Source organism: Alosa sapidissima, chromosome 16 (assembly GCF_018492685.1).
Source record: "Alosa sapidissima isolate fAloSap1 chromosome 16, fAloSap1.pri, whole genome shotgun sequence".
NCBI classification, from domain to species: Eukaryota; Metazoa; Chordata; class Actinopteri; order Clupeiformes; family Clupeidae; genus Alosa; species Alosa sapidissima.
In genome coordinates, this window is record NC_055972.1 from 20670247 (window position 1) to 20694116 (window position 23870).

Genomic DNA, 23870 nt, shown 5'->3' on the forward strand with positions numbered 1-23870 from the left:
CCTGTCGGAGACGGCGAAAGGCTCGCTCACCCGTAGCTCACTGAGAGAAGCATCAGGGTCGACGACGACACTGCCCGCGTCTCCGCTACCACGCCTGGACGAGGTGCCGCCCAGCGACGCCAGAGCAGCCGCAGACAGCCCAGGGGTGGCACAGCGCGACGACGGCTGCAGCAGGAAGGGGAGAGAGAGAGAAAGAGAGAGAGAGAGAGAGAGAGAGAGAGAGAGAGAGAGAGAGAGAGAGAGAGAGAGAGAGAGAGAGAGATAATAAATGCTTTGCCAGAGCATACTTATGAATAGAGTTTTTAGGTTTACACAGTTTCTACAACATTAAGGTGGACTGTGTTGGACAAATCTTCCATAATGTTAGGGCCATGTTCTTCAGAATTACACAGTAATTGCAGAATTAGGGGTTTGGGTCTGACACTGTGTGTCTTCTTTGTGGTCATTGTGTGCCTTAAAGAGAACTTCTGTAGAGACTAGATAAAATGGAACCACAACAATGGAGCGATGCTTTTCTATGGTGCTTTATCTCAAATTTTTGTGGTCAGCTGCAGAATTTGCATATGCTTGCACAATGATGATAGCAGACAGGAACAACGGACAATGCCACTGCTTGTCATTATAATGAACATCTCATACAACTGATGCATAAAAGACCAGGTTGGTCTCAAACTCGTGGTCATTTCATGAAGCCCCCCCCCACACACACACGTTTGGTGTAGTCTCCCATACTCACCCGGCTGTACTCTGAGTACTGCTTGTCGCATTTTTCATCCAGCTGGAAGAAATGGAAAAAAGAAAAATGAGTAAATCAGCCTGTACTGTCTCTGACCCGCAGGGGTTCGGTTCGGTCACCTGAGTCAGCGGTCTGTTGAGGGAAGAACAGGAGGTGGACCGCTGCATGTTCACAGATCACTCGGTGCACCACTTCACAAAAACATCTCTTTTTTTTTTCCAGCAGGCAAACTAAAAGCCACCTTTCTCAAAACAAAACCTGTGGTTTGTGCCCCGGCAACCGTCACCAAAACAAACCATTTCTAAATAGCAACTCAAGGAAGCCAATGGTAAGCCACGGCCCCTTTTTTTTTTCAAGAAAAGAAATCATAATAACACGGGAAACCTTGACCAACATGCATGCGCTGCAAACGGAGCAGGAGACGTGCCAAAACACACACGCAAAACTCTGTGAAATCCCACAGGGAATCTTTAACCAAAACACAGGATTAGTCATCAGATGGGAACCACACAAAATACGGGTTGTGTTAGACAGGCCATTGTGATCAAAACATTTTTTTTTTCACTATCGGGTTAAACCTCTTCAGCTATTTTCAGCTCCCAACACTCTAGAACTGTGACCGTGTAGTATGTGAGAGATAAGCCAGTGGAGGGGAAGGGATAACCTGTATCTATGTGTGTGTGTGTGTGTGGTAGGCCTGCGTAGCATATGGGGCTGTGCTGTGCTTGTGTATGCACGTGTGAGTCAGACTAGAACGTGCCAAAGTCTGACTTTCTCCAACATCTAACAATAGGGTGTCTAGATAAGGGATGTCCAGATTGTCCAATCTGGTGGGCATATTCAGTGAGGCTGTATACGTGTGCAGTGTGTGTGCAGTGTGTGTGTGTGTGTGTGTGTGTGGGCAGTGTGTGTGTGTGTGTGTGTGTGTGTGTGTGTGTACGTGTACGTGTACGTGTACGTGTACGTGTACGTGTGTGTACGTGTACGTGTGTGTGTGTGGTGTCTTGTCTTTCAGTTTGGGAGTACGTAAAGGCCATATGTGCGGTCTCAGAGCGGTCTGAGAGGAGACATGCATCCACTCCACTCCATTCCAGAGAGAGACTTACGGAGTCCAGATCAGGAATACTCAGATCATCCAGGTCAGACACGATACTGCCACGGCGGTTAGAGCGGCTGAAATAGTCAGCAGCCGTCTCACTAATGTCAGAGAAGTCAGACGACTACGCTCAGGATGAAGTGATGAACAGAGAGAAAGGAGAGAGAGAAAAGAGAGAGTGGAGAGAGAGAGAGAGAGAAGGGTAAAATTGCAAGAGACAAGATAAAGAGAGTGGAGTGGGGGAGAAAATATGAGAGGAAAATGAAATGTACATATTAAAGCTATCAAACAGTAACAGAAGACATGGATAGGGACACAGGAAAAGAGAGCAAATATGCTCCAAAAGGCTTTTGAGAGGGAAAATAAAATGAGTTAAACTAAAGGAAAACAATAGAGGACCAAGGCCATGGCAATAGTTGTTATTTGTTATATGTAGTAGTATAGTAGTTGTTATATGTACTTTTTATTTACTTAGTTAACTGTATCATTGTAAGGAACATAAGATGAATTATATATATTTGAAGAATTGAACAAACATCACACAAGCCGAAAGAAACAGGGGTTAACAACAAGTCATAACAACTACCCTAACAATGACTAGATCTTAAGGGACCACAGAACAGTCAAGACTTAAGTCCATGAATTCCATTTTGAATAATGGTATAAAAAGGTCACTCTGAATGGCTTGTGGCTGATGGAAAAAATCCCATCTTGTCCTTTGGGCAAAGCTGCCCAACCCCCTCCTCATTGACCTCCAGTCCAGCCTTCTCAGAACTCAACAGGCAGCACTTCACCTCAAATGGCTACTCTGTCCTCTTATCAGTCCCTCATGCCCGCTCCAGGTCACCCTGGGCCCTAACCTGCAGTACAAGCTCTGGATTCGCCCAGTTAGTTCCTGCTGCTGGCTGGAGGAGGTCCTGAGGGGGGAAGGCTGGGCCGCTCTGGCCTGGAGAGGGACGACCCCCTGATTGGCTCACCGTGCTGTCCCTGCGTCTGCGGTTGTAGCACTCCTGGGACACAGTGCTGCCGGAGTCATCATCAGAGGAAGACTGGCAGAGTCAACAGGGAGCTTCAGTCATTAGGCTGCATTTTGAACCGGCAACGTTCACTGGTTCACAACCAGCCTGCATGCACACACTCTGTTTACCAGCTACTACCAAAACTCATATACACACTAAAGACAACTTCATTCATGCATAGGTTTAAGAGCCCCTTCTCACTTCTCACACACACACACATCAAACAACACGGCTGGCATATGGGTAAACTGCACCCACCATAACATTTCAAAATACAATACTTCTGTGGAGCTGCATGCCTTTTAGCAAGGTTGCATTGGCTTTGATCCAGCGTTACCTGCTTTGCTCCCTGCTGGGTTGCATTAAGACACTAAATATCCATGTTAGCTCAGTCATAAAGTCCATTTTACTGTATCTCTCTATTGATTGTTAATGGGATGTTCAAAAATTCTACAGTATTTCCAATCGATTGCCCGGACTCACTCAGAGATTGAAATAGATTTTTTACCGCTATTAGCAGCACTGGTAGGGTGTTAAATCAACCATGCACTTTATCCACAATTCAAGGCCATTCCGCATGTATCCCCAAGTGGTGGATAAGCTGCTGGGATAAACGACGGGGGTTAGTGAAATGGGCGAGGCAGAGAGGCAGAGTGCAGCTGGACAGGACAGGCCGGAGAGTGCCGGCCGCTCACCACGGGGCTGCTACGAGTGGAGCTGGCCCCCGAGGAGTACCAGCTGTATTCAGACGGCTGTGTGTGTGTGTGGAGGGGTAAGGAGTGGGTAGGTGGGGACGGGAAGGGGGGTGGGTTGGTGGAATAGAAACAGCACCGACATGAGCGCCACAAAGTCTCAATGCAAGCAAAGACAGAATGAGCTAAACCAACTGGAGGATGACCTCATAATTGGGTCACTATGGACACGGAGAACACTTACAGCTTTGCTGGAACTGTAGGAACCATAGAGACCGTCGTCATAGATAGAGGCCTGAGGGGGTAAAAGGGAGGAGGAAGGGTGTGTGGGGGGGGAGGTCATGGCTACAGGCAGAAGCAGAACAAGAGGACCAACTGGGGGCTCCTTCAGTGAGAAGCCTCTTTGGCTGCACGCATGCATTACAAAGCCAAGAATTCTGAATGAAGTGGAATGCCTATATTTCTTTACAAGTGGGCAGCGGCTTCTGACAAGCTGAAATCCCTTCCTGCTGAGTATGTTCACCATATGCACTATTATCACATTACCATAATATAAACACACGCATTACTATTTGTCTAGGGCCACTGAACCTCCAGAAGAACAAACCCTCCAGTTGAACTTTACGGACTGTAGGAGGGCTGCGTCAGCTACATTCTGTGGCCTAAAGAACACTCATCTGTGGGGTGCAACAGAGCAGCTTTGTGCCCTGGGCAGAGACTGCAGTGTGTACACTGGAGTGTGATGCGGCTGCATGCAGACTTCATGCAGACTAACCAGGCTGTAACTTCGGGTCAGACCACTTGTGCTGGGGGTGGTGGACGAAGCCTGCGGTGGGAATCGGGGGGGGGGGGGGGGGGTGTTAGGCAGGTAGACAATGTGCGGAAGTGCGGAAACAATCAACAGACTATCTAAACGAAAGGCTACAAAACCTTTGCTACGTATGATGGATTTTTTTTCAAGGTTTTGATTAAACTGTTCTGAAGTCAATACTGAGATGTTAACTACCACACATGAAGAAGGCATGTACACAATCAAATGCTTCTGAACACCTCATGACAAAGTAAATGACACAACACTGTGCAATAGTCAGTCAAGAGCTATCTAGCCACACTTTGGACACTGTGGGTGAACCAACTGGCTGGAAGCCTCAGTGGCATCATTTCCCCTCTGGGAAATCTGGCTGTGTGAACACTGACTGGAATGGAATGGCAGAGATGAAAAGACAGGGAGGAGAGGGAGAGGGACAGACCCGAGGTTGGTAGGTGGAAGAGGTTGTAGTGGAGGTGAAAGTAGGGGGAGCAGGTTTGGTGCTCTTTAGGCTGCTGTAGTTCCTTTGGTCGTGGTACAGTCCAGTCTAGAGGGAAAATGACACATCAACAGAGCACAAAGCACGGAGAGAGAGAGAGAGAGAGAGATCTTCCACTGCGCACAGCTTACCATATCCACACAATGAGTTAACATGTCCCTTTGCTAATGAAAATAATGTGTTTTACCACAACAGAAATTATTATGACTAAAAAAAATTATGGGGTTTTATTTGTGAAGCAAGAATAGAATTTCATCAGCTCTTCAGCTCTTTTATCAGTTCTTAGCCAGAAAAAGCCTTAGATCTGCTAAAGGAACATAAATAGAAACAGTGCTTGCATCTGTTGTTTTCTGCATCCAAAGCATTTGTTTGTGAGCCGCCCTTGTGGGCAATGGGCAGCATCCTGAGGAATTGAATGAATCCAGGCACAAATAACTGACAACAGATCTACACCTACAGATCTACACCAACTACTGGTCCGTTGGTCTGTTACTACCAAAGGATTATTAGGCCTACTACCAAACTAGATAGGCTAAAATTCCAGAGGGAAAATCTTCCAGAGGGAAGTCTTGTCAAAACAAGTCATAACTTGTTTTGAACCATTTTTCTGTCATTTTAATTGCCAATTAATCAGGGTTTATGTGGCAGATCAGTGATCATGCAAATACTTGAAGTACACTGACCAGCAAGTCCTTTTTAGAGCCACTGGAGGTCTTCTTCAAGTTGTGCAAGTCGTTGTACACAGAGCTCTGACAGGGAGGGTGGCAAAGGGATGAGTTTCACTACATGTCTGCCCAACTACATTCACTTAAATAACACAGTGCATCTTTCAACGTGCATCTCAGTCTGACAAAACAGCTGCCAAACATCTGAAAGCAGGAGTGTATTTTGTCTAAAATGGCTAGATTGTAAACTGCTTCTAACATGGTCTGTTTCTTCTGGACCCTGACTCCTCATTACTGCCTAGTTTAATGTTTCAGCACACTTTTGATGTCTACTACTGAAGTCAAATCTCTTCATTTACATGCAAGGTACACCAAAAAGCAAACAGCACATCAAAACCTAAACCAGACTATAAACCGACATCTATCTCAAATTTGTCTGGCAGCTCCTGAATTCCCCCCCCTGGAATCCTCACAGATTTCGACAACCCTGTCTCTTTACAAGCCATCAAGCATGCCCTACATCCTGAGGTCTGACTGACTGCCTGTGCTGGGCGAGGGTGAGAACCTCAGACACATCACTGCTGTGTGAGTGCGGCAAGGTGTGAATGAAGCGCGCTGGCTTCGGAACAGCCGGCCGAGGCTGAGATGGTACATACAGTGGAACGGGAGCTCTTCAGAGCCGAGCTGCTGGAGAGGCCGTCAGACTGCAGACAGAACAGCAATTATACATGAGAGGGGAACGAACACACATACAGTACACCACACACACACACACACACATAATTACAAACCGCAGTCTCCCCACAGAATGAAAACTCCATGCGTATGTGGTACCAAAAACAAACACCCAAACCAGACCAAGTGAGAGTTATTGATGGTTATTGCTTTTTTGATGATGACGTTATGCTCGACCACTGACACAGAGCAACATCATGACATGACAGCGAGTGACTAAGACAGGTCATTAATTTGGATACTAGTTGCCAGATCTGGGGGTGGGTGGGAGTGCACTACAAATCTGGCCAGTGTTTTCTCTCTGAATGCTTAGCCTGTACAGTTGCTGAGAGAGAACATAAGTCAGGCTCTTTAGTCAGCTGTTTACATGGCGAGAGCCGCTGGAGCAGGGGTGTGTGCAGCGTTCCTGGAGGGGTCATGTGTTCAATGCTATACTTGAGACTGCCGTGACCCCGTTTCCAATGATTAATCTGTCGTTTATTTGCCAGAGAAACCCCCTTCAAGGCTTCCACTAGCAGCCATTAGTCACCGCGATAAGCTGTGGGGGCCTGAGCAGACAGTTGAAATCACACTGTAAACTTCTCCCATGTGCTGCCTCAAGCACTAGGACATCTGCTGCTATAATTCCACCAACAACCAAATACGCAGACGTGTTAGGTACGAATCAACCAACGAGTTTCTAGCATTAGTCTACACATGAGGTAACAAATCCTACAATGTGTTAGTTGCAATGAGGTGGACTAATTAAGAGGATTATGGAAGTGATGCAACTCTCTGGTTATGTTGCCACATTTAGCCTGTTTTAATGTTTATTGTCAAAAAGGTTTTATACGTAAACTTGACAAACGTAAATTATAACAGAAAGTCAACTACAAACAGCAACAACAAAATCCAAACATAGACACACAGCAAAGCACGCCCCAGTAACCCACCACCGCATCCCTCCTGCGAGAGGTACTAGATCGACTCCGCTGGGAGCTCCCCAAGTCTCGTAGCGAGGATGAAGTCGACTTTTAAAAGCAGAAACATATCAGGTTTACAGACACAGTCATCCCATTTGTCCAATCATCTCACGTTATTGTCACATGTATCCCTTCAGTTCTCCATCATTTTAGCAACATATTAAAGGCCTGTGCACACTGCCAACAATAGCCGTAATGATAGCAGTACAAACTACAGTTCCACATATCACTCTAATTAATGACAGCAGCAGCCAGACCACATAGTACTATAACTATGACAACATGAAGAACAATTTCTGAGTGCCTTTTAGAACAACAGAAACATTAATGAACATTAAGAATATTCCCGAGAGACTTTCAGTTGATCAGTGTTGACGTTCATATCGTCATAGTTACAGTTGGCTTTGTAGTTGTCGTTGGCAGTGTAGACAAACCTTATGAGTGTGTGTTTTCTTTTTAAATATATATTGCAGAGCAGATCACAACAAGCGTCACACACAAAACCCTGGGCACCCCAACAACATGGTACACACCCTGTAGCTGGCACTGCTACGGACCGACATTGTATCGTCATCTCGACCCTGATAAACAGACACAGAGCATAAAAGAACAGAAAGATGGCAAAGGATAAAGTAAAGAGGGATCGATAAGGATAAAAGCTAAAAAGATAAGAGATATGAGACAGTGGAAGTGAAGGCTGGAGAGCTAGACCAGATAGAGATGGGGGGGGTGTAGATACAAACCCGTCGTTGACTCGTGCTGGACCGATGCGAGGTTCGGGCCTTCTCAGCGTCAGCCTGGATGGACAGAATGTGTGGGATAGAGCGAGAGAGAAAAAAATGAAGGAGCAGAGGCACAAATAAGAGAAGGAGACGAAAGAAAACAAGGAAAAGAAGAAGCCCCATAAAAAATGGCCGACCCTCTTTTCATTGATGATTGCTGATGGGAAATAAAACTGTAAAAAGGGAGAGTGGAGACGCTTTACTGCTTTGCAAAGGTCACATTAGAATCCACTGCTTTCATCCTTAGCTTTTTTACGATCAGCATTCCCCAAATGAAAGGAGTCAAGGGCAGGAGAGGGCAGTGCAGGGATGCGAGGGGACAGAGGAAACCGTGAAACATGAGGCTGGGCGGCTCTGCTGGAACATCTGTTAGTGCCATACCAAACCAACACATGCCACTCGTGAGGAAGAAGAGCGAGAGCAGTGAATGGCCACCCAGCTGAAGCATATCAATTCAGCCGGATTCAAACGCTGACTGCTTGCCAAGATCGTTTCCTTTCCCTCCCTGTGGCCACGTGTGCTTAGGGAGTGGAAGACTTGGAAGCAACACCATGAGGACACGCACGGATACACATTCATCTTAATCCATTTACGCTAGAAATTACCGTGGAACATTCCAGAAAGTGATACCAATCTGACCTTGGACCTACAGGCCTCTTCGCTTTGTTTAAAGTACACCACAATTGACAGGTTAGCTCATGCAATAAAACAACAATAAATCAAGGCTTGGTTAGGTGCAGACTTAGACTGTAGCCTTGTGTTCATTCTGACAGGCGCTAGTTTCAGTTTAGAAATGACAGCTGCAATAAAGGTCTGGTCCTGTGTCAGCCCCTATCAAGCGCACACCTTGGAATGTCTACAGGCTATCTGATAAAGAGATCTCTGATAGGAGTTCCTCTGAACCAAGTACAATGAACAAGGTAATGTCCTACATAAAAAAAAAAAAAACATTAGGAACTTTCCAGATATGTATGTGGCTCAAACCTCACACAGACAGACACACGGGTTTCAAAAGATGCAGTCGACAGGCTCACTACATGCGCTCTGTCCTACCATCCATTGGTGGATCTGCCCCCATTTCCTGTTGGAGGACGAGTGGTGGTGAGAGAGCTGAGCAGAGAGGACCGTGATCCGGATGGGAGAGAGGGAACAAACATAAACACAAACTCACTGTTTACTCGCAGCAAAGTGGTTCCATCACCACACTCTCACTCTCACACACACACACACACACACACACACACACGTCCAGTGCAGTCATGTGAGTATTTGCCAAAACCAACTTCAGCTCCTGCAGAAAGGCTGATTAGTTCAAAATGCATCCAATATGCTTGTATGTGCAGGTGTATTTCAAACTCCACCAAAAACAGGAATTGCAAAGTACTATCGCTGACAGGAGATTTCAGCAACATTATGCCAGTTCATATGCTGATCCGATGTTTCTCAACTTATCTGTCTCCATCCTACCTTAAAATTGTGATCTATTAAAGTATTACAGGGAAGCTACACCGGCAGTGTAACTGAAGCATTCCGTTCGTGACGCATAAAATCCATTTTAAAAGACTGGTCTATTTTTCTATTTATCTATTTTTTTCGAATGTACGCGGCGCCATCACGTCTAGTGTAGCTACTTCCATTGATTATAGTGGAAGCTAATCGTTGCAGCAAACGCTACGCGAACGGAACGCTTCAGTTACGTGCCTGGTGTAGCTCAGCCCTTACTGTTCCCCACATCTTATATGAATCCATTGAATCCATCCATCCAATTGAAAATATAACCCTACCACTGATGATGACCATGCTATACATCTTCCCTAGTATATACCTTTCCAAAACAATGGCTTAAAACCAGTCAGGAGCAGCCTTGTATGGCATTATACAAGATGAAACACCATTGGCCAAATACATCAGACATTATTTTAAAAGGCATTCTCACTTCCCTGGTGTAACAGAGACAGTCTATGAGTGGATGATCACATCAGACAGCTAAACGAGCGACTTGATAACTTTCTTAATAAGGTGGCATATATCAGAGCTGAGGCATGGCATTGCGGTGCCAGAGTGAGTCAGCCTGACCTCAGCAGTATTCACCGTTCGTTTCCACATCAACACTCTCCCTGAAGAGAGAAAGCAGAGCGGAGCAGAGGAGCACACTCAGCATCTGAGAGGCTCTCTCACTTTCGGATAGTGGCCACTGTAATCGTGCGCTCATGCAACTGGGAAGAGCCCAAACGCACCGTCCCCAACCCGGCGTTTGCTTCCAGCATGACTTACTGTAGCGCTGAATGGACCATTCTCTTTCTGGGATGTACAGTCATGGAGGAAATCTGAATCAGTGATCTTTGAACATGCAGTGTGATCCACATATAGTGCGAGTAGGACAATTCTCTTTTCAACTCTCCACATTTAAAGGTTGTATCAGCGATTGTGGGTGACGTCTGTTGACATTCAAACAAAACACAGAGCTGGCTCGCTACTCCCTTCCGTGCAATTGAAACTTTTCTAAACTAGTATCTCGTCGGTTATTGGATGGAACACTATTTATTTTGCTTTTGAGTGGTTGGTAACACTTGTTGGTAGCAATTGTTTTTTGGTACAGTTCTCGGAGCCTAGGCTGCCTAAAGAGACGTGTTTTTTTGTGGCTTGCCTATGGGGCGGGCAGCTAGAGGGTCAAAGTATGAAACTACATTACAGCCATTTGAAATAGAGCATCTAACCGTCACTTACTGCAACTACTGGGTTGCCTAAAACTGCATCTGACTCTAATTGAAGGCACATCATTGTTGCACAATTATGATGGCTGACTCATAATTCAAATTAATTTGGCTTTACTGTGATAGTGTTGATATAGCAGTGACGGACTAAGTCTAAGTGCCTTGCCCTATAATGAAGACTAATGACAGTGAGCAGCTGGCATAGTGATAGTGGTAGTACCTCTCTCTGCTGGCGTTCCAGCTCCCGCATTCGGATGTCCCGTGCTTCTGCCCGGGCGGCTCTCTTGGCTGCGAGCCTGGCCTCTGCCTGTGGAACAAAACAGAACAAAACTCTCATCAGTCTGTCAGGATCCTTATTAATGCAACACCACCACTTTCCAAACATTTCATCACATTTCATCACACTTCACAACACCACCTTTTTTTACTTTTGTGACCCCTTCCAAGTACAGGCAGATTATGTGTCCTGTCCTAGATATTTTACTGACTCAAAAAAACAAAAACAAATTGTCCCTCTCTCCCTAGGGGTTCCCATTAACACTCAGGGATTTGGCAACCTTTTTGCCAAACTGCTTCAAAAACTCCACATGTGACAAACACAAAAATAACACAGAATAATATAATCCTTTCAAATATATAGGAAGTAACGCTTCAGAACTTTGTGTGAGGCATGAAATGAACATACAGCTTTCAGTCTCAGTCTGAGCCAAACACCAGCTCTTGGTTACCCACCCATTAGCAAAGAGAGCGCTTTGTTGTTATTGGGTCATTATGTTGTGAACACAGAAAAAATGTCATACCAAATATGACTCCTAAACAAAAAGACATGTTTGGGTTGTTTACGCTAACCAAGGAGAAAAAAGAAGTTAGGTCTACGATACACTCACACTTCGAAGAGGATCTATCCTGCTGATGTCCTATACTGTAAGTCCAAGTAAGGCCCTGGCTGGATTCAGCAAAGAAGAATGCTGGCTTGTTAGACTTTGAATCCCATGCAATTGAGTATTCTGTTTATGAGCAATTCGTTACCTCATAAATGTTGTAGGAACTAGTTTTGATAGTGTCTGGTATGGAATCAAAACAACAGCATAAATATTGTGTATGTGTAATCGAGTTTTGCAACTGTATAAAAAAATTGTGCATGTGCACGGAAACTTTGTACTTGTAGAAATACTTTGTGCATGTGCGAAAAATGTGGAATTAATTGAAGCACTGCCTTGCGCTCTGGATGGCATAGGCAGTGCTTCACGTGTGTGTGAAAACTAACCCAAAACTAACACTGGCAGAATGATTGATGCTGGATTTGAACCAATGATCCTCAGATCAAAGCTCGCTCCTCTAACCACTGTGCTACGGCACATCTTGTACATAGTGAAACTGCAATATTTTTTAACACTTAAAGCCTCGGTTGCAAGGTAACGATAAACAAACTCAAAGATCGTAATTCTTGATTCTTCTTGCTTACAAACTGATGGTTTTATGCGTTCACTAAACGCTCACTAAAAGCTCTGTGCCTGCCTGTGCGTGCTATGGTGCCCGGCCCACCGACCCTGGCCGAGAGATGTGATGCAGGACGTCCCCTGATTGGCTAGTCAGTAGGCGATGCAATGTGTTGATTGGCACTGCAGAAACGCTGTCAAGACCGTGCCAAAATTCGCTGATTGGCTCTTCACGATGACAAAACACTGCCAAAATTCGTGTCTGTAAAAAAGTTTTGTAGCTTCGTAGATCCAGCGGTTCCACACACGTTCAAACTCAATCCCTGTGCACAAAATATTTCTGCAGGTACTAATTTTTTTGCACACAGACAAATTAATTCCACAGCTACAAAACGGTTCCACACAAATCATATCCTCGAAGACAATCTTTTTTTCGCACATGCACAAAAGTTTCCATGCACATGCACAATTTTTTTTATACAGTTGGGTCATTCCACATCAATTCAACCAGGGCCCACGCACTTAGGTCTCAAAAAATTACCAGGTGTACCGATGTTTCCCAGGAGACACACTGTAAAATTACTTTTATGTAAGATCAATACTTTCCAAGAAACAGCCGGGGGGGGGGGGGGGTTTACATTAACTAAACCATGTAGGAGGCTCACATTTTGCATGCTGGTACATCAATAGGAATAGTATGTAGCAAAATTGTCACGTTTGGTCTGGATGATCCTGCATGGTCATAGCTGTCCCTCAAAGTTGATCAAAAGTTTTTGGCTGGGCTCTGTTTAAGCCTTCAGAAGACATATTTGTACTCAACATAAGCTCTTGATTTATTTCCCTTACTGAGATAAGTAGAAACACTCTCACAAAAAGCAATGAACAGAAAAGAAATCCCTTCAGGGTCTGAACAGCAGACCTCACAAGTCTGAAAAATCATTTTGGTTCTCTTTTTTAGAGCACCCAAACACCTTGTGGGAATATACAAAGATTTTTTAAAATATTTTTTCAAACATGCAAACTTTGTTTGCTTGTTTGTACATCCCTTCCGGTACACCCGAAATACTCGCAAATAATCAGTCGCAAGCTACACAATTTATTGCAGCCTTCGTGCTTTGCCAATTGAATTAGTTGAAAATGCACATCAGACTACTTCAAGCGTGGCTGACAGGCCTCGAACTCCAGAGGACTGGGCTAATGCGACACCATCAGTGCAACATCAAACACTTTTGATGAGAATCTGGATGTCTCCTCAGACTTTTGAAAACCACCTGTCCACTCGTAAATACTTGAGGAGGACACGATCTGAATCTTAAAACTACTCGTCTGCCCTTCACCACAAGGGGGCCGGGGATGCCAGATTATGCTCAACACTCCAAGCCAACTGGGATCAAAATCCACCGCCATATCTGGGTCAATTGGTTTCAGCTCCCCACGTGGCTTGGCTTCTCGTCTCACAGCAATGGAGGACTGCAGGACTCCACTGGCAGAAAAAGGGAAAAAAAGGGAATAAGGAATACAAGCCCAGCCCTCTCAAGAGGTGAAGTCTGAACACACAGCAGAGGCTGAATGAGTTTACGGCGAGATCAGCGCTGTGGGCGTGGAGGGAGCCTTTAGGGGACTACACAGCATGAGGTGGTGCTCTGTTTGGGAGATAAGGTCACCATGTGTTCCTACGCCGCTATGTTGGGCACAGCACCGTGCAAGCCCCCAGCTCTCAATAATCAGTTCCACGATGAGTCCCGGGATGCCTTTTAACTTCAAACATCAACCGTCTGGTTTTGCTGTGGCCAAGTATGGGCCTGCTGTTTGAGTCTTGGACCTCATTCAACTCTTTTCCATTTCACAAACTTTAGTCAAGCTATGTTCTAATAATTCCGTTCCTGTCAAACATGTCATCAAGTATGTAAACAAGACCAAAACCCACCAAGTAAAACTTGTATACGCTTCTAATATACCGACTAATGTAATGTACAGAGCCAGCTCCCCAAAACACTGAACAATACGGAATATTCTAATCTTACTCCTTCCAGATGTCATAATCAGTAATACACACCGCATCAACACCACCATTACCAATATATACAAAAGAGCAAAACGGATGGCCTGTTTTCTAATAATAGTGCTCCCTGAGAGCTTTGAGCTTTGTGTTTGAGCTGAGATGGGAGAGCTGTTGGTGTGGTGTCCAGTCCACCATGACTCACTTCAGCCACAGAGGCTGAGGACTGGCACGGAGCCTCAGTGATCAACTGCACACATACACACAGAGAGAGAGAGGGAGAGGGAAAGAAAGAAAGAAAGAAAGAAAGAAAGAGAGAGAGAGAGAGAGAAAGAAAGAAAGAACACACACACACACACACACACACACACACACACAGATACAGACACACACACATACAGAAACTACATGTGTTCTCCATCAGTCCAGGGCCTCCCTAACCCCCACTCCTCTGGGTGTGAAGGTCAGTGATGGGCAGGAGTCCTATAGCTCCCCCAAGTCAGTGAAGGGGAGGGTCCACATGACTTCCACCGCACTTCTTTTCAGGTTCACACACACACACACACACACACACACACACACGGGGAGTAAACACCCCCATCTATACAGGAAGCCTAACTATGAAGACAGAGAATGTGTTACATTTTAGTCTTTTACAGAGAGCCGTTTAGGGTGGATGTAAGCATGGCACGGGGGAGTGTGAGACAGCAGAGCCTGGCTGGGGGAGATGGGGTCTGATAGCAAGACCAGCAGGACTAAATTTGCTTGATGCCTCAGCAGCACAGGCTAAATTCAGCCTGACCCACCTCTCCTCCCTGGCAACGAAGCAAACCCCTCCCCTCTCCAAGTGCACTCTTACTGCTCCCCTGTCTGCTACTCCGGCAGACCGCGAAGGCCATAAAGTATTGAAGACAACTCACCTCATTCAAAGTCGCCCATAAAGACACACGGTCAAAGCCAGATCTTTTACAAATGGCCACTTAATGGGATTTGTGAGACATAAAGCACAATAGCCGTGGATGAGTTCACATGGAGGGGGGAAGCATTTCGCCAGCGCACGCTGGGAGTCCTGTAAATAACTCTTCATACCCAGCTGTGCCTTGTTGTGAGAGTGCCATTTCTCCTGCTGGCTGTAGAAATGCTGTAGTGTGTGACTGTGCGATAAATATACTGATGCAAGGCTCCAGCTGTATTTAAGATCGGTCTAAGATGGCATGCATCGTGATATCCCAGGGCAAGGTCACTGACAGTGGGAGCACTGTCTGTAAGTCATGGGAAATTGGTCAAAGGTTTACAAAATGTTAAACTAAAAATCACTTTTAAAAGCCGCAGGAGAACAATGATTATGGCATGTTAATCAATGGAATAAATCATTTAAATCCCTCACTCTGGCCAACTAAACCCTTACTGCAACTGCAATTTGTCGTCTTAATGTTGTCTTAATGATCCAGCTTTATGTACCCTCTCACCCATTGTGGTCATTTAATGATAGTCTGCTGTGCCGGCCTTCCCTCAACACTAAGAGGTCGCAGTCACGACTCTTTAGTCAGTTCATCGATAGTGGAATGATTTACCTTTGCTCTTTGTTCTAGCGGTCGTTTAGGTTTTTTAAAAAAAGTGTTTAGGGACTCATCGGTTTGCCTTGCATCTAGCTAATCAAGTCTCCTTACATTTGCCTTTGTTATTATTCTGTTAAAATAATTTAATCTATTACTATTTGCCTTTTTATGTAGGCTACATGACTTTACTTTAAACTGCTCATTTTTAATGCTAGGCTAATGTTTATTAATCTGACTCCCGCCAGATGAATTTCGTTCTGCCTAGCTCCACTTATCCATCTGGGATCGATCCATTGGAGTGGTGTTTCAGAAGGCTGGGCCTTATCAAAAATCCTTGCATATGATTGGATAAGCCACTTGTTCGTCATCTATTGACGTGCTACTTCAACCACTCACATCGAAGCCAACCCGTGACACTGAGAACAGTCTCACAGTCGCTTCTACGCTACGTCACATCTATTAAACTCCCGCCCTGCATCCTGATTGGCTCTACTATAAAATCTGGTGCCGAAATCACTCAACGGAAGCGATCCCAGATGGATGTGAGTGGAGCTAGGTGGAGCTAGGCGGAACAAAATTCATCTGGCGAGAGTCAGGTTAAATGTTTATTGCCATCATTTACAACAATCAACCATAGTACAAACAGTAGACAACTGTAGAATGACACACTTGACATACCATCAAGGGCTGAGCCAATCATAGTCTGTGACCCTGAGGGAATACTGACAACATTCATTCATCTTCCAATATTGAACTTAATGTTAATTAGTCCCCTACAGCGTGTGTACGCATTTAAGCCATTCAACTGCTGGTGTCAGACAACAGTGTGAGGAAGGCTTCAGAAACAGTTTCACACTCCAGCATGTCTACAGTAGTGGTGGCCTGGTACATCTTCTCAGTCTCCCAGTTTCTGCATTTCTCTGCGGATTCTGAAAGTGGATAGGGAAGTGCTCAAGGAAGTGTGACTTGCAACAGAGGGGTTTGCTTTTTTCATTTGTGCAAGAATTTCTCGTTTTATCATGCATGACTAAACTGTGTGGGACTGCGTGTGTGTACGTATGTGTTTGTGCAGCTGTGTGTTTTGTACGTTTTCGTCTGTCTGGGTTTGCGTGTGATTTGAGTGGATACATCTGTCCAAGTTTACATTCACAGGTGCTACAAAAGTGTGTCAGCATTACAGTATGTGTGTCAATGTAAGCATGTGCACGTGTGTGTGTGTTTCTGTCTGCGCTTCCGTGTGTCCACGCGTTTGAGAGTGTGAAGCCTGGCCTCTGTACGGCATACCTGTTCCTCTGTCTGACAGGAAGACTGACTTGGGAGGCAGAGTGGCACAGCTGAGCTCTGTGTCTATCTATAGCCCATCACCACCCTACACACACACACACACACACACACACACGTCCATCCCCCCCCACCAGCTCCCATCAGCCCCCAGTTCTCATCAGGAGTGGAACGGGGTTGTAATCTGAGCAGTGCTACTGGTGAGCACCATTCCTTCTCGTTCGTGCGTGCACACGCACACTTACTGTTACATTTTTCCTCAACACAGTCAACTGTATCTAATTTAGTATTTTAACAACTATAAGTTTAACAGTAAAGTTAGCTTAAGATAGTCAAGCCATCCCTGGTCCATGACCAGGCCCCCCAAATACCACTAGGTTCTGGCCAAAGAAACCCTTGATGTGTTATTAAACCCATCGACAATACTACGGCATGTAAAATACATTAAGCTAATCCTAATAATTATTTTAGCAACAAGCACTTCGCGATGGAGCATACAGTGTGTACAAAATTGCATTTGGGGCTTTCTGCTATATGAGAGTTATCACTCTAATATTATTCCCAGTCATTATCATGGAAAATATAATGTACAGATATTTGACAAATTATTATAATGGCATTGTATAACAACCCTCATAGTAATAGGTATATTTTAAATTCTTTAAATGTATTTGCTGCTTTTCTTTTTCCTTCCAACTTGCTGGGGCCCCCCTGACACCCCCCCGCGGCCCCGGCCCCCACTTTGAAAACCACTGCCTTAGACTCTACCCATAGGATGAGGAAATCGGACACATACTGGGTCAAGCGGACTAGCCTAGATATGAGCATGCCAACGACATGACATACACACTCCTGTTTTGAAACTTAACCTATTAGATGACCTAATACAATACTGACACACTCAAACACACAGCAAATTGCAGAATAGAGAACCAAGAACACATTTAGAGAATTCAACACATTGTTAAACTCAATAAAAATGTATACCCCTAGCAGTCAGTAGCTTATGCATTCTTTTTGTCTGTGGCCTTATCTTTGCGGTCGTTTGAACTTTAAGAAGAATAAAAAAAATTAAAAAAAAGGAGTCGACTTGCCATGTACCCACACTTATCTCAAGAAGGCAAAATGTAAATTGTAGCCATGGCAACAACTTATTATTCAAAAACACTCCTGTCCCAGAGTAGGCTACTGTGGACCATGGTGCTCTGTAGTTAACCGACATTATCAGACATGACTATGCTGATTGCACTTGGGGTGGAGAGGCAGAGAGGCGGAGAAGTTCCTACTTTGGACCTTCCGCACTGAGCCTGGCTTTGAGCGGAGATTCTGCTCGTTTACTGCCCTTTCTTGACACCAGCAAGAACACGGTGGCAATATCCAGGCCTATCACACATCTCTGTGTTGTGGTCAACACGTTATTGTGCCAACCATAAGCATGCCGACCCCCCCCCCGCTCCATTTTTTAAACACTGCCAGCAAAAGTGAAACCAGTCCATAACTGAACTTTTGACAATAGAATAAGGTGTAGGACTGACTTTCACTCATACTTGCCTACTACAGGTCTAAATAATATACCTCGAGCTGAAGGAGATGTAGGCTATTTGCCATCCTTGCAGTTTAACACAACTATGCCTTACTACTTGCCTTCCTACTATGTAAAGCGACCTTGGGTTTGAGAAAGGCGCTATATAAAATAAACTTTTTATTATTATTATTATTATTTTGAGACTGTTATCATCACTCGTGCAGCAAAGAGTTCTCTGATGAGGGAGCAGGGCAGGACGACTGGAGGAACTAGTCAGCTCACTGGACAGGAGTCCGACCTCTTACTTATGGACAACCTTGTTTGTTTACCCACATCACTGCATCAGTTTTGCCTGCTGGTGCATCTCTACTCCCGTGATCAGCTGCAATTTGACCTGGACACATCGACGCCACTCTCACAACGCCTGCCGCTCACCTTACAAATTAAATGGTACAGCATCCAGAACAGAACACAAAAAAACAGTGGCACGCAGCTATGCACATGACTGGCCATGAGCAGAAGCAGAGCAATCGTCTAAAGCTTTTTCATTCACAGAACATAAGGTTGACATTTCTGGAAACAAGTAAAACTCAATGCCAAAGCCAATTGAACAGCTATAAATATGTTGTCCAGAAGCTGAGTTGAGACAGACTTAGCTAAACTGCCACTGTAGTCTACCTCTGAAAAACTGCACTCACGGCCCTGAGTCCAAATCATGCAGGTCTACACAGGGGAACATACTCCTACATATGAGCTGACTTGCTACCAGGATGAGATGAAAAATATGACCTTAAATGGATCTTGGCCAAATCATGTGCAGTGTGTTCAACCAAGTTGAAACCTGTAGCAATTAGCCTAGCCTACTTCTTGCACCATCCCCATACTTGCATAATGTTAATAACATAGTTGCATGTCAATATACACTTCGAGTCCAGTTTTGAATCAGTTCTAAGGAAGTGAAGCTATGCATGCATGTTTTTTTAGCACACCCGGCCTAATATTTAGAAAAAATGTTTGAAAGTACTAGTGTTAGAATACTAGAGTCCAGCAACTAGCAGAATGTTATTCATTACAGTAGTCACTTCTACTGCAGCACATGTGTAGTTTATTGACCAGCTATTTGCTGCCTTATCACATAAACACCATGATTAATGATGGTCTTAACCAAGGCTAGTCAGGTGACTCAAGCTTCCTTGGTAGCTTTGCATGTGTGGGGACACAAACACACACACACACACACTTAGTACACTTTGGCATAGCAGACACTTTTATCCAAAGCGACTTATATGTCAATTATATTACAAGGGCCACTGTCGCCAGAGCAATTCGGGGTTAAGTGTCTTGCTCAAGGACACAACGGTGGAAGCTGGGAAATCGAACCCACAACTTTTCAGGCTACTGCATGCTAGCCCAGCTCCTTAACCACTACGCTACCACCGCCCAAAGCATATCCTCCTTACTTCTTACTCAGCATGTTCATGTCATGTCAAAATATGAAATATTATTGAGAATATTTTGAGACAATCAACAATGTTGTGAAAGTTGACATCATGCTGATGCTGTTCAATTGTTTTCACATTTTTAAATCAACATTCTCAAGTGTAAAGTTTAAAATGCATGCCAATACAATGTCATAAATCCATCTACTCTTTTGAAGGAGACTTGGTTCAGCTGCTGTTATGCATCACTTCCAGCATTTCACTGGGGCTGTGAGGGCTCATTATGATGCCTGTATCTATGGGAAACAGCATTCTCCAGTTTCCTCAACAGAGTCCGCTTACGGTACCACAATGACTCTGTGCTCCACACCCTGACGTGTGCAGCAACAATGCAGCCATTCACCCCCCGTGGATGGATTTGTTCAACACGACTCTCTCAGAGGGTGACCTCCTGTTAGTGCAACGATTTTCATGAGAATAAATAAATTAAGCGCAGCACGCAATGTCTAGGAAGACATCTGCCAAGTAAGCTTAAGTGCATTGCATTAAACTCACTCTGCATTACCATCACAGGCCTGCATTACATTACAGGTCTGCTGTGCGCTGTGTGCTGAGTGCTCAGGTATGTCTTCACATTTCACTCTGCAGCCTGCCTGTTGAGACATGCACTGCAGAGTCCAGGTGAGGTGGAAATCTACTGCCTCCATTACGTACCTACCAATACTGGACATACTGTACTTCAACAAGCACGGAGAAGCGTACTTAAAATAATGTAAAAATATGGAAATATACAAATAAATAAACAAATAAATAGAAATACCACATAAATGGCAAGACCATTAAGACTCCCTGAACATCCCATAGACCAAACAATTCCAATGAGCCGTACTGAGATATTACACAAGTGTACCGTGCTTAATCTTTAAATACCAATTTGGCAGATTGCAGCAATGGCTTTGGTAGATGGGTTTCCCCAAGTGACTGCCTATGCTGCTGAGCTGCAGGAACTCCAGAGACATGTCACTACTAGCTCAGCCTCTTCTCCCTGCTGCCGTGTCTCTAGCGTAGGAGCCACTGCCTGCCACACAGATTTGACTGGACCAGCGGAACTGGCTCAGCTGCATAGCATACAGCGTGCAAACTAAACAGTGCTATGTGCAAACATGTGTTGCTTCATGCCCCACAGGGCTGTTTTGTGGCAAAATTGCCCCACCATCATCTCCTCTACTCAAAACATTTTGGTATATTTTATTGCATTGAAATTCTTCAAAAATAACTGCATCACGTCCGTCCAACCAGGAGTATTCAGCCATATGCTGAAATTGATAAGTTCCCAAAACCCCTACTTATTTTTGGCTAAATTATGTCAACTTTTACATAATTTCTAACCAAACCAAGTCCTCTAAATTTAAATTTTCCAGATTTTTCAACAAAAGGTTCCAAAAAAGAATCACAACATGCAGAGTTAATTAAGCATGATCATGAAGACACAACAGACAACAAATGTTTTCTTGCAAATGTTCTTGGGCTAAATTTCCTCAAAACCATCTGAAATCAAATGAAAACAGATGAGAACAAGCAGGCTATTGGGCAAAGCTGGCCTACCCTGGCATATTACAGTGAGGATCCATGCAACCCTCTCTCATTCTGACACTATATTAAATCCTGTTCATCCACGCGATAGCTGGTTATGTCTGATAAGTCCTACTGTCGAAGTTCACTTGTAACATTTGTAAATTATACCAGACAGAAAAAAAACTAGAAGGTTAAATGCCACTGAAACGAGTGTCATGAATATTGCACTATGTGACCTACGATTGGCTTCAAATAATCTGGGACTCAACATCTGGAGATTACAGCTCTATGCACGCATGTGGATTTACCATCTGTAATACATTTGCCTAAAACATTCAGCAAAAAAAAAAAAATATTTAGAGTATTTTCTAAACAACTTGCAACATCTCCCAGCAAATAATACATGATAGTCTTTCAGGTTACTAATTAATCCAGGTCACAGCTGTGTCAGGTGCGGGAGGGAGGGAGTGGAGGAGGGAAAACGAGAGTGCAAATATGTGTGGTGTGAGGAACTGTAAAGAAACACAATGACTTATGAAAGATAGAAAAGGAAGTAGGAGATGGAAAGCACGTCAAAATCAAAGCGGAAAGAGAAACAGAGAGAGGGACCACATACCTCTCGGGCTATGCTACTCAACGCCTCATCCTCAGCTGAGAAGCGGTCCTTGATAGGGGCTCGTTTTCGTCCTGGTGTCCCCATGTCCTCACCGGCCCCACCAGCAACTCTGAAGTGCTCTCAGGAGAAAGAATGGTCGACGTTTGTAGTGCTAAACCTCCTGGAGAGGAAAGATGGACAAAGGTGGACGAAACAGAACACGGTTTTCAACGAGGGGGGTCGTCATTTTGAATATGCTTCAAAACAGTGCAATCGTATGCAACAACAATACAAAATGCAAGCAATGGTTCTGTTATTTTTCATTTTTTAAGTGCACAGTCAACCACAACTACTTCCATGTGTTATGACAGACACACAGCAGGCTGAAGCAGTCTACGAAATCCTTGGCAATGCCGGCATATAGAACCAAAGTCCTTTTAGGCAAGTCCCTCTACTCGGCAACCATTTTGCAATGCACTTTGGACACTTATCGGGCATCTATTTCAGGCAGAACCGCACGTGTGCAAGGCTTCACGACACCAACTTCCTCCTTATTATAAAGTCTATGATAGAGCTGCCTGGCTGAATAACCCACTGCCCTGGCACAAAGGTAGACTTTGGCCAGCAGCACAATGGCACATCTACAACGATAAATCATTTCATTAAAGCATACAACCCAAGATAAGCAAAACAATTTTCAGTTCATTGCAGGGTTAGTTGGTGGAGGTAATACTTTAACACAACAGAAAAAGTAGTCAACCAGATAGTTGTTAAAAAAAAAAAAAAGTAGACCGCCTTAGTCATGGCTGTCTGGGATGTATGTGTGCACAGGATAAGCACAATGCTGACGCTGGCTAATGCCAAGGGCTTGTCACCAAAGCTTTACACAATGTGACAAACCGGAAAAATATTACAGGCATGGAGCACAGCGCAAACCCACCCAACTCTAGTGAGGAGGGGCATATGTGTGACTCAATGGTCTGGCTTCTTCACAAGATGGAAAAAAAGTAGACATTATAGACTTTTCAGAAGAACTGTGAAGTAAGGAAGCTGTATTTTTGCTTAAACATCATGGTCTGTCATTCATGAGCATTTGAAGTAAATTAGACTGTGTAATCACATGAACAAAAGCAGGCAAATGTATGAATGGGTACCTCTAAAGCTAGAGGAATTCGTTAGATAAGCATACCGCATATTTCTACAAATGTTTACTCAAAGCTCTTCTGCATGCATTTCTTTTCATGTATAATCTGAATGCATGCCAGTGCATCCCTTATTTTATTGATTTACGATTAAGCCTATCTAGGTCTAGGCTACTACACATGCACAGCCTTATATATAAAGTATGGATTTGACCTAACGTGAGTAAGTCTAGTAGTCAGCCAATGACAATCTAATCGTACTGAATGATTCATTATTCACCACTAATTGAACAGTATTGCACACATTCGCTTCTTCCAAGATCAAACTGGCGACCAGCAAGTCAGTTAATATGTTGCTGACTTTTATCTGCTGTCGTTAAGGTTAGTCAGTCAGTTTGTTAGACGGGCGTTCATCAACAAACTATGTCAGGTGAATATCTTTTGCTAATGTTGACTGAATACAAAGCCGTCAGGCTGTTGTTCATGGACACCTAAAAACGGACAGCCCTTTCTGGGTAGCGAAGTATCTCATACCTTGGTGTAACGTAATGGCTTGCTAAATATAGTTACCGTAGCGATAGAGTTAACAATCCTAACGGGCTCCCGGC

The 23870-nt window shown here is 44.3% G+C and overlaps 1 protein-coding gene across 15 annotated transcripts in view; it reads right to left on the reverse strand.

The window, feature by feature from the left end:
- The window catches only part of lrrfip2 (leucine rich repeat (in FLII) interacting protein 2), a 33457-nt gene that overhangs the window by 8804 nt on the left and 783 nt on the right, over positions 1-23870 (reverse strand). For 6 of the 15 annotated variants that reach the window (XM_042066306.1, XM_042066307.1, XM_042066309.1 and 3 more), the window contains exons 2-5: positions 22142-22301; positions 10929-11015; positions 737-778; positions 31-165 (exon numbers count right to left, since the gene is read on the reverse strand). In XM_042066306.1, the coding sequence (XP_041922240.1) occupies positions 31-165; positions 737-778; positions 10929-11015; positions 22142-22225 (348 nt within the window). In that variant the 5' untranslated portion in view covers positions 22226-22301. Of the gene's footprint in view, positions 1-30; positions 166-736; positions 779-1842; positions 1957-2809; positions 2882-3546; positions 3604-3787; positions 3839-4318; positions 4370-4793; positions 4899-5533; positions 5600-6171; positions 6220-7182; positions 7261-7745; positions 7794-7955; positions 8010-9047; positions 9105-10928; positions 11016-22141; positions 22302-23870 lie in introns of all 15 variants that reach the window. The other 9 variants (XM_042066296.1, XM_042066303.1, XM_042066299.1 and 6 more) reach the window with 5 other exon arrangements.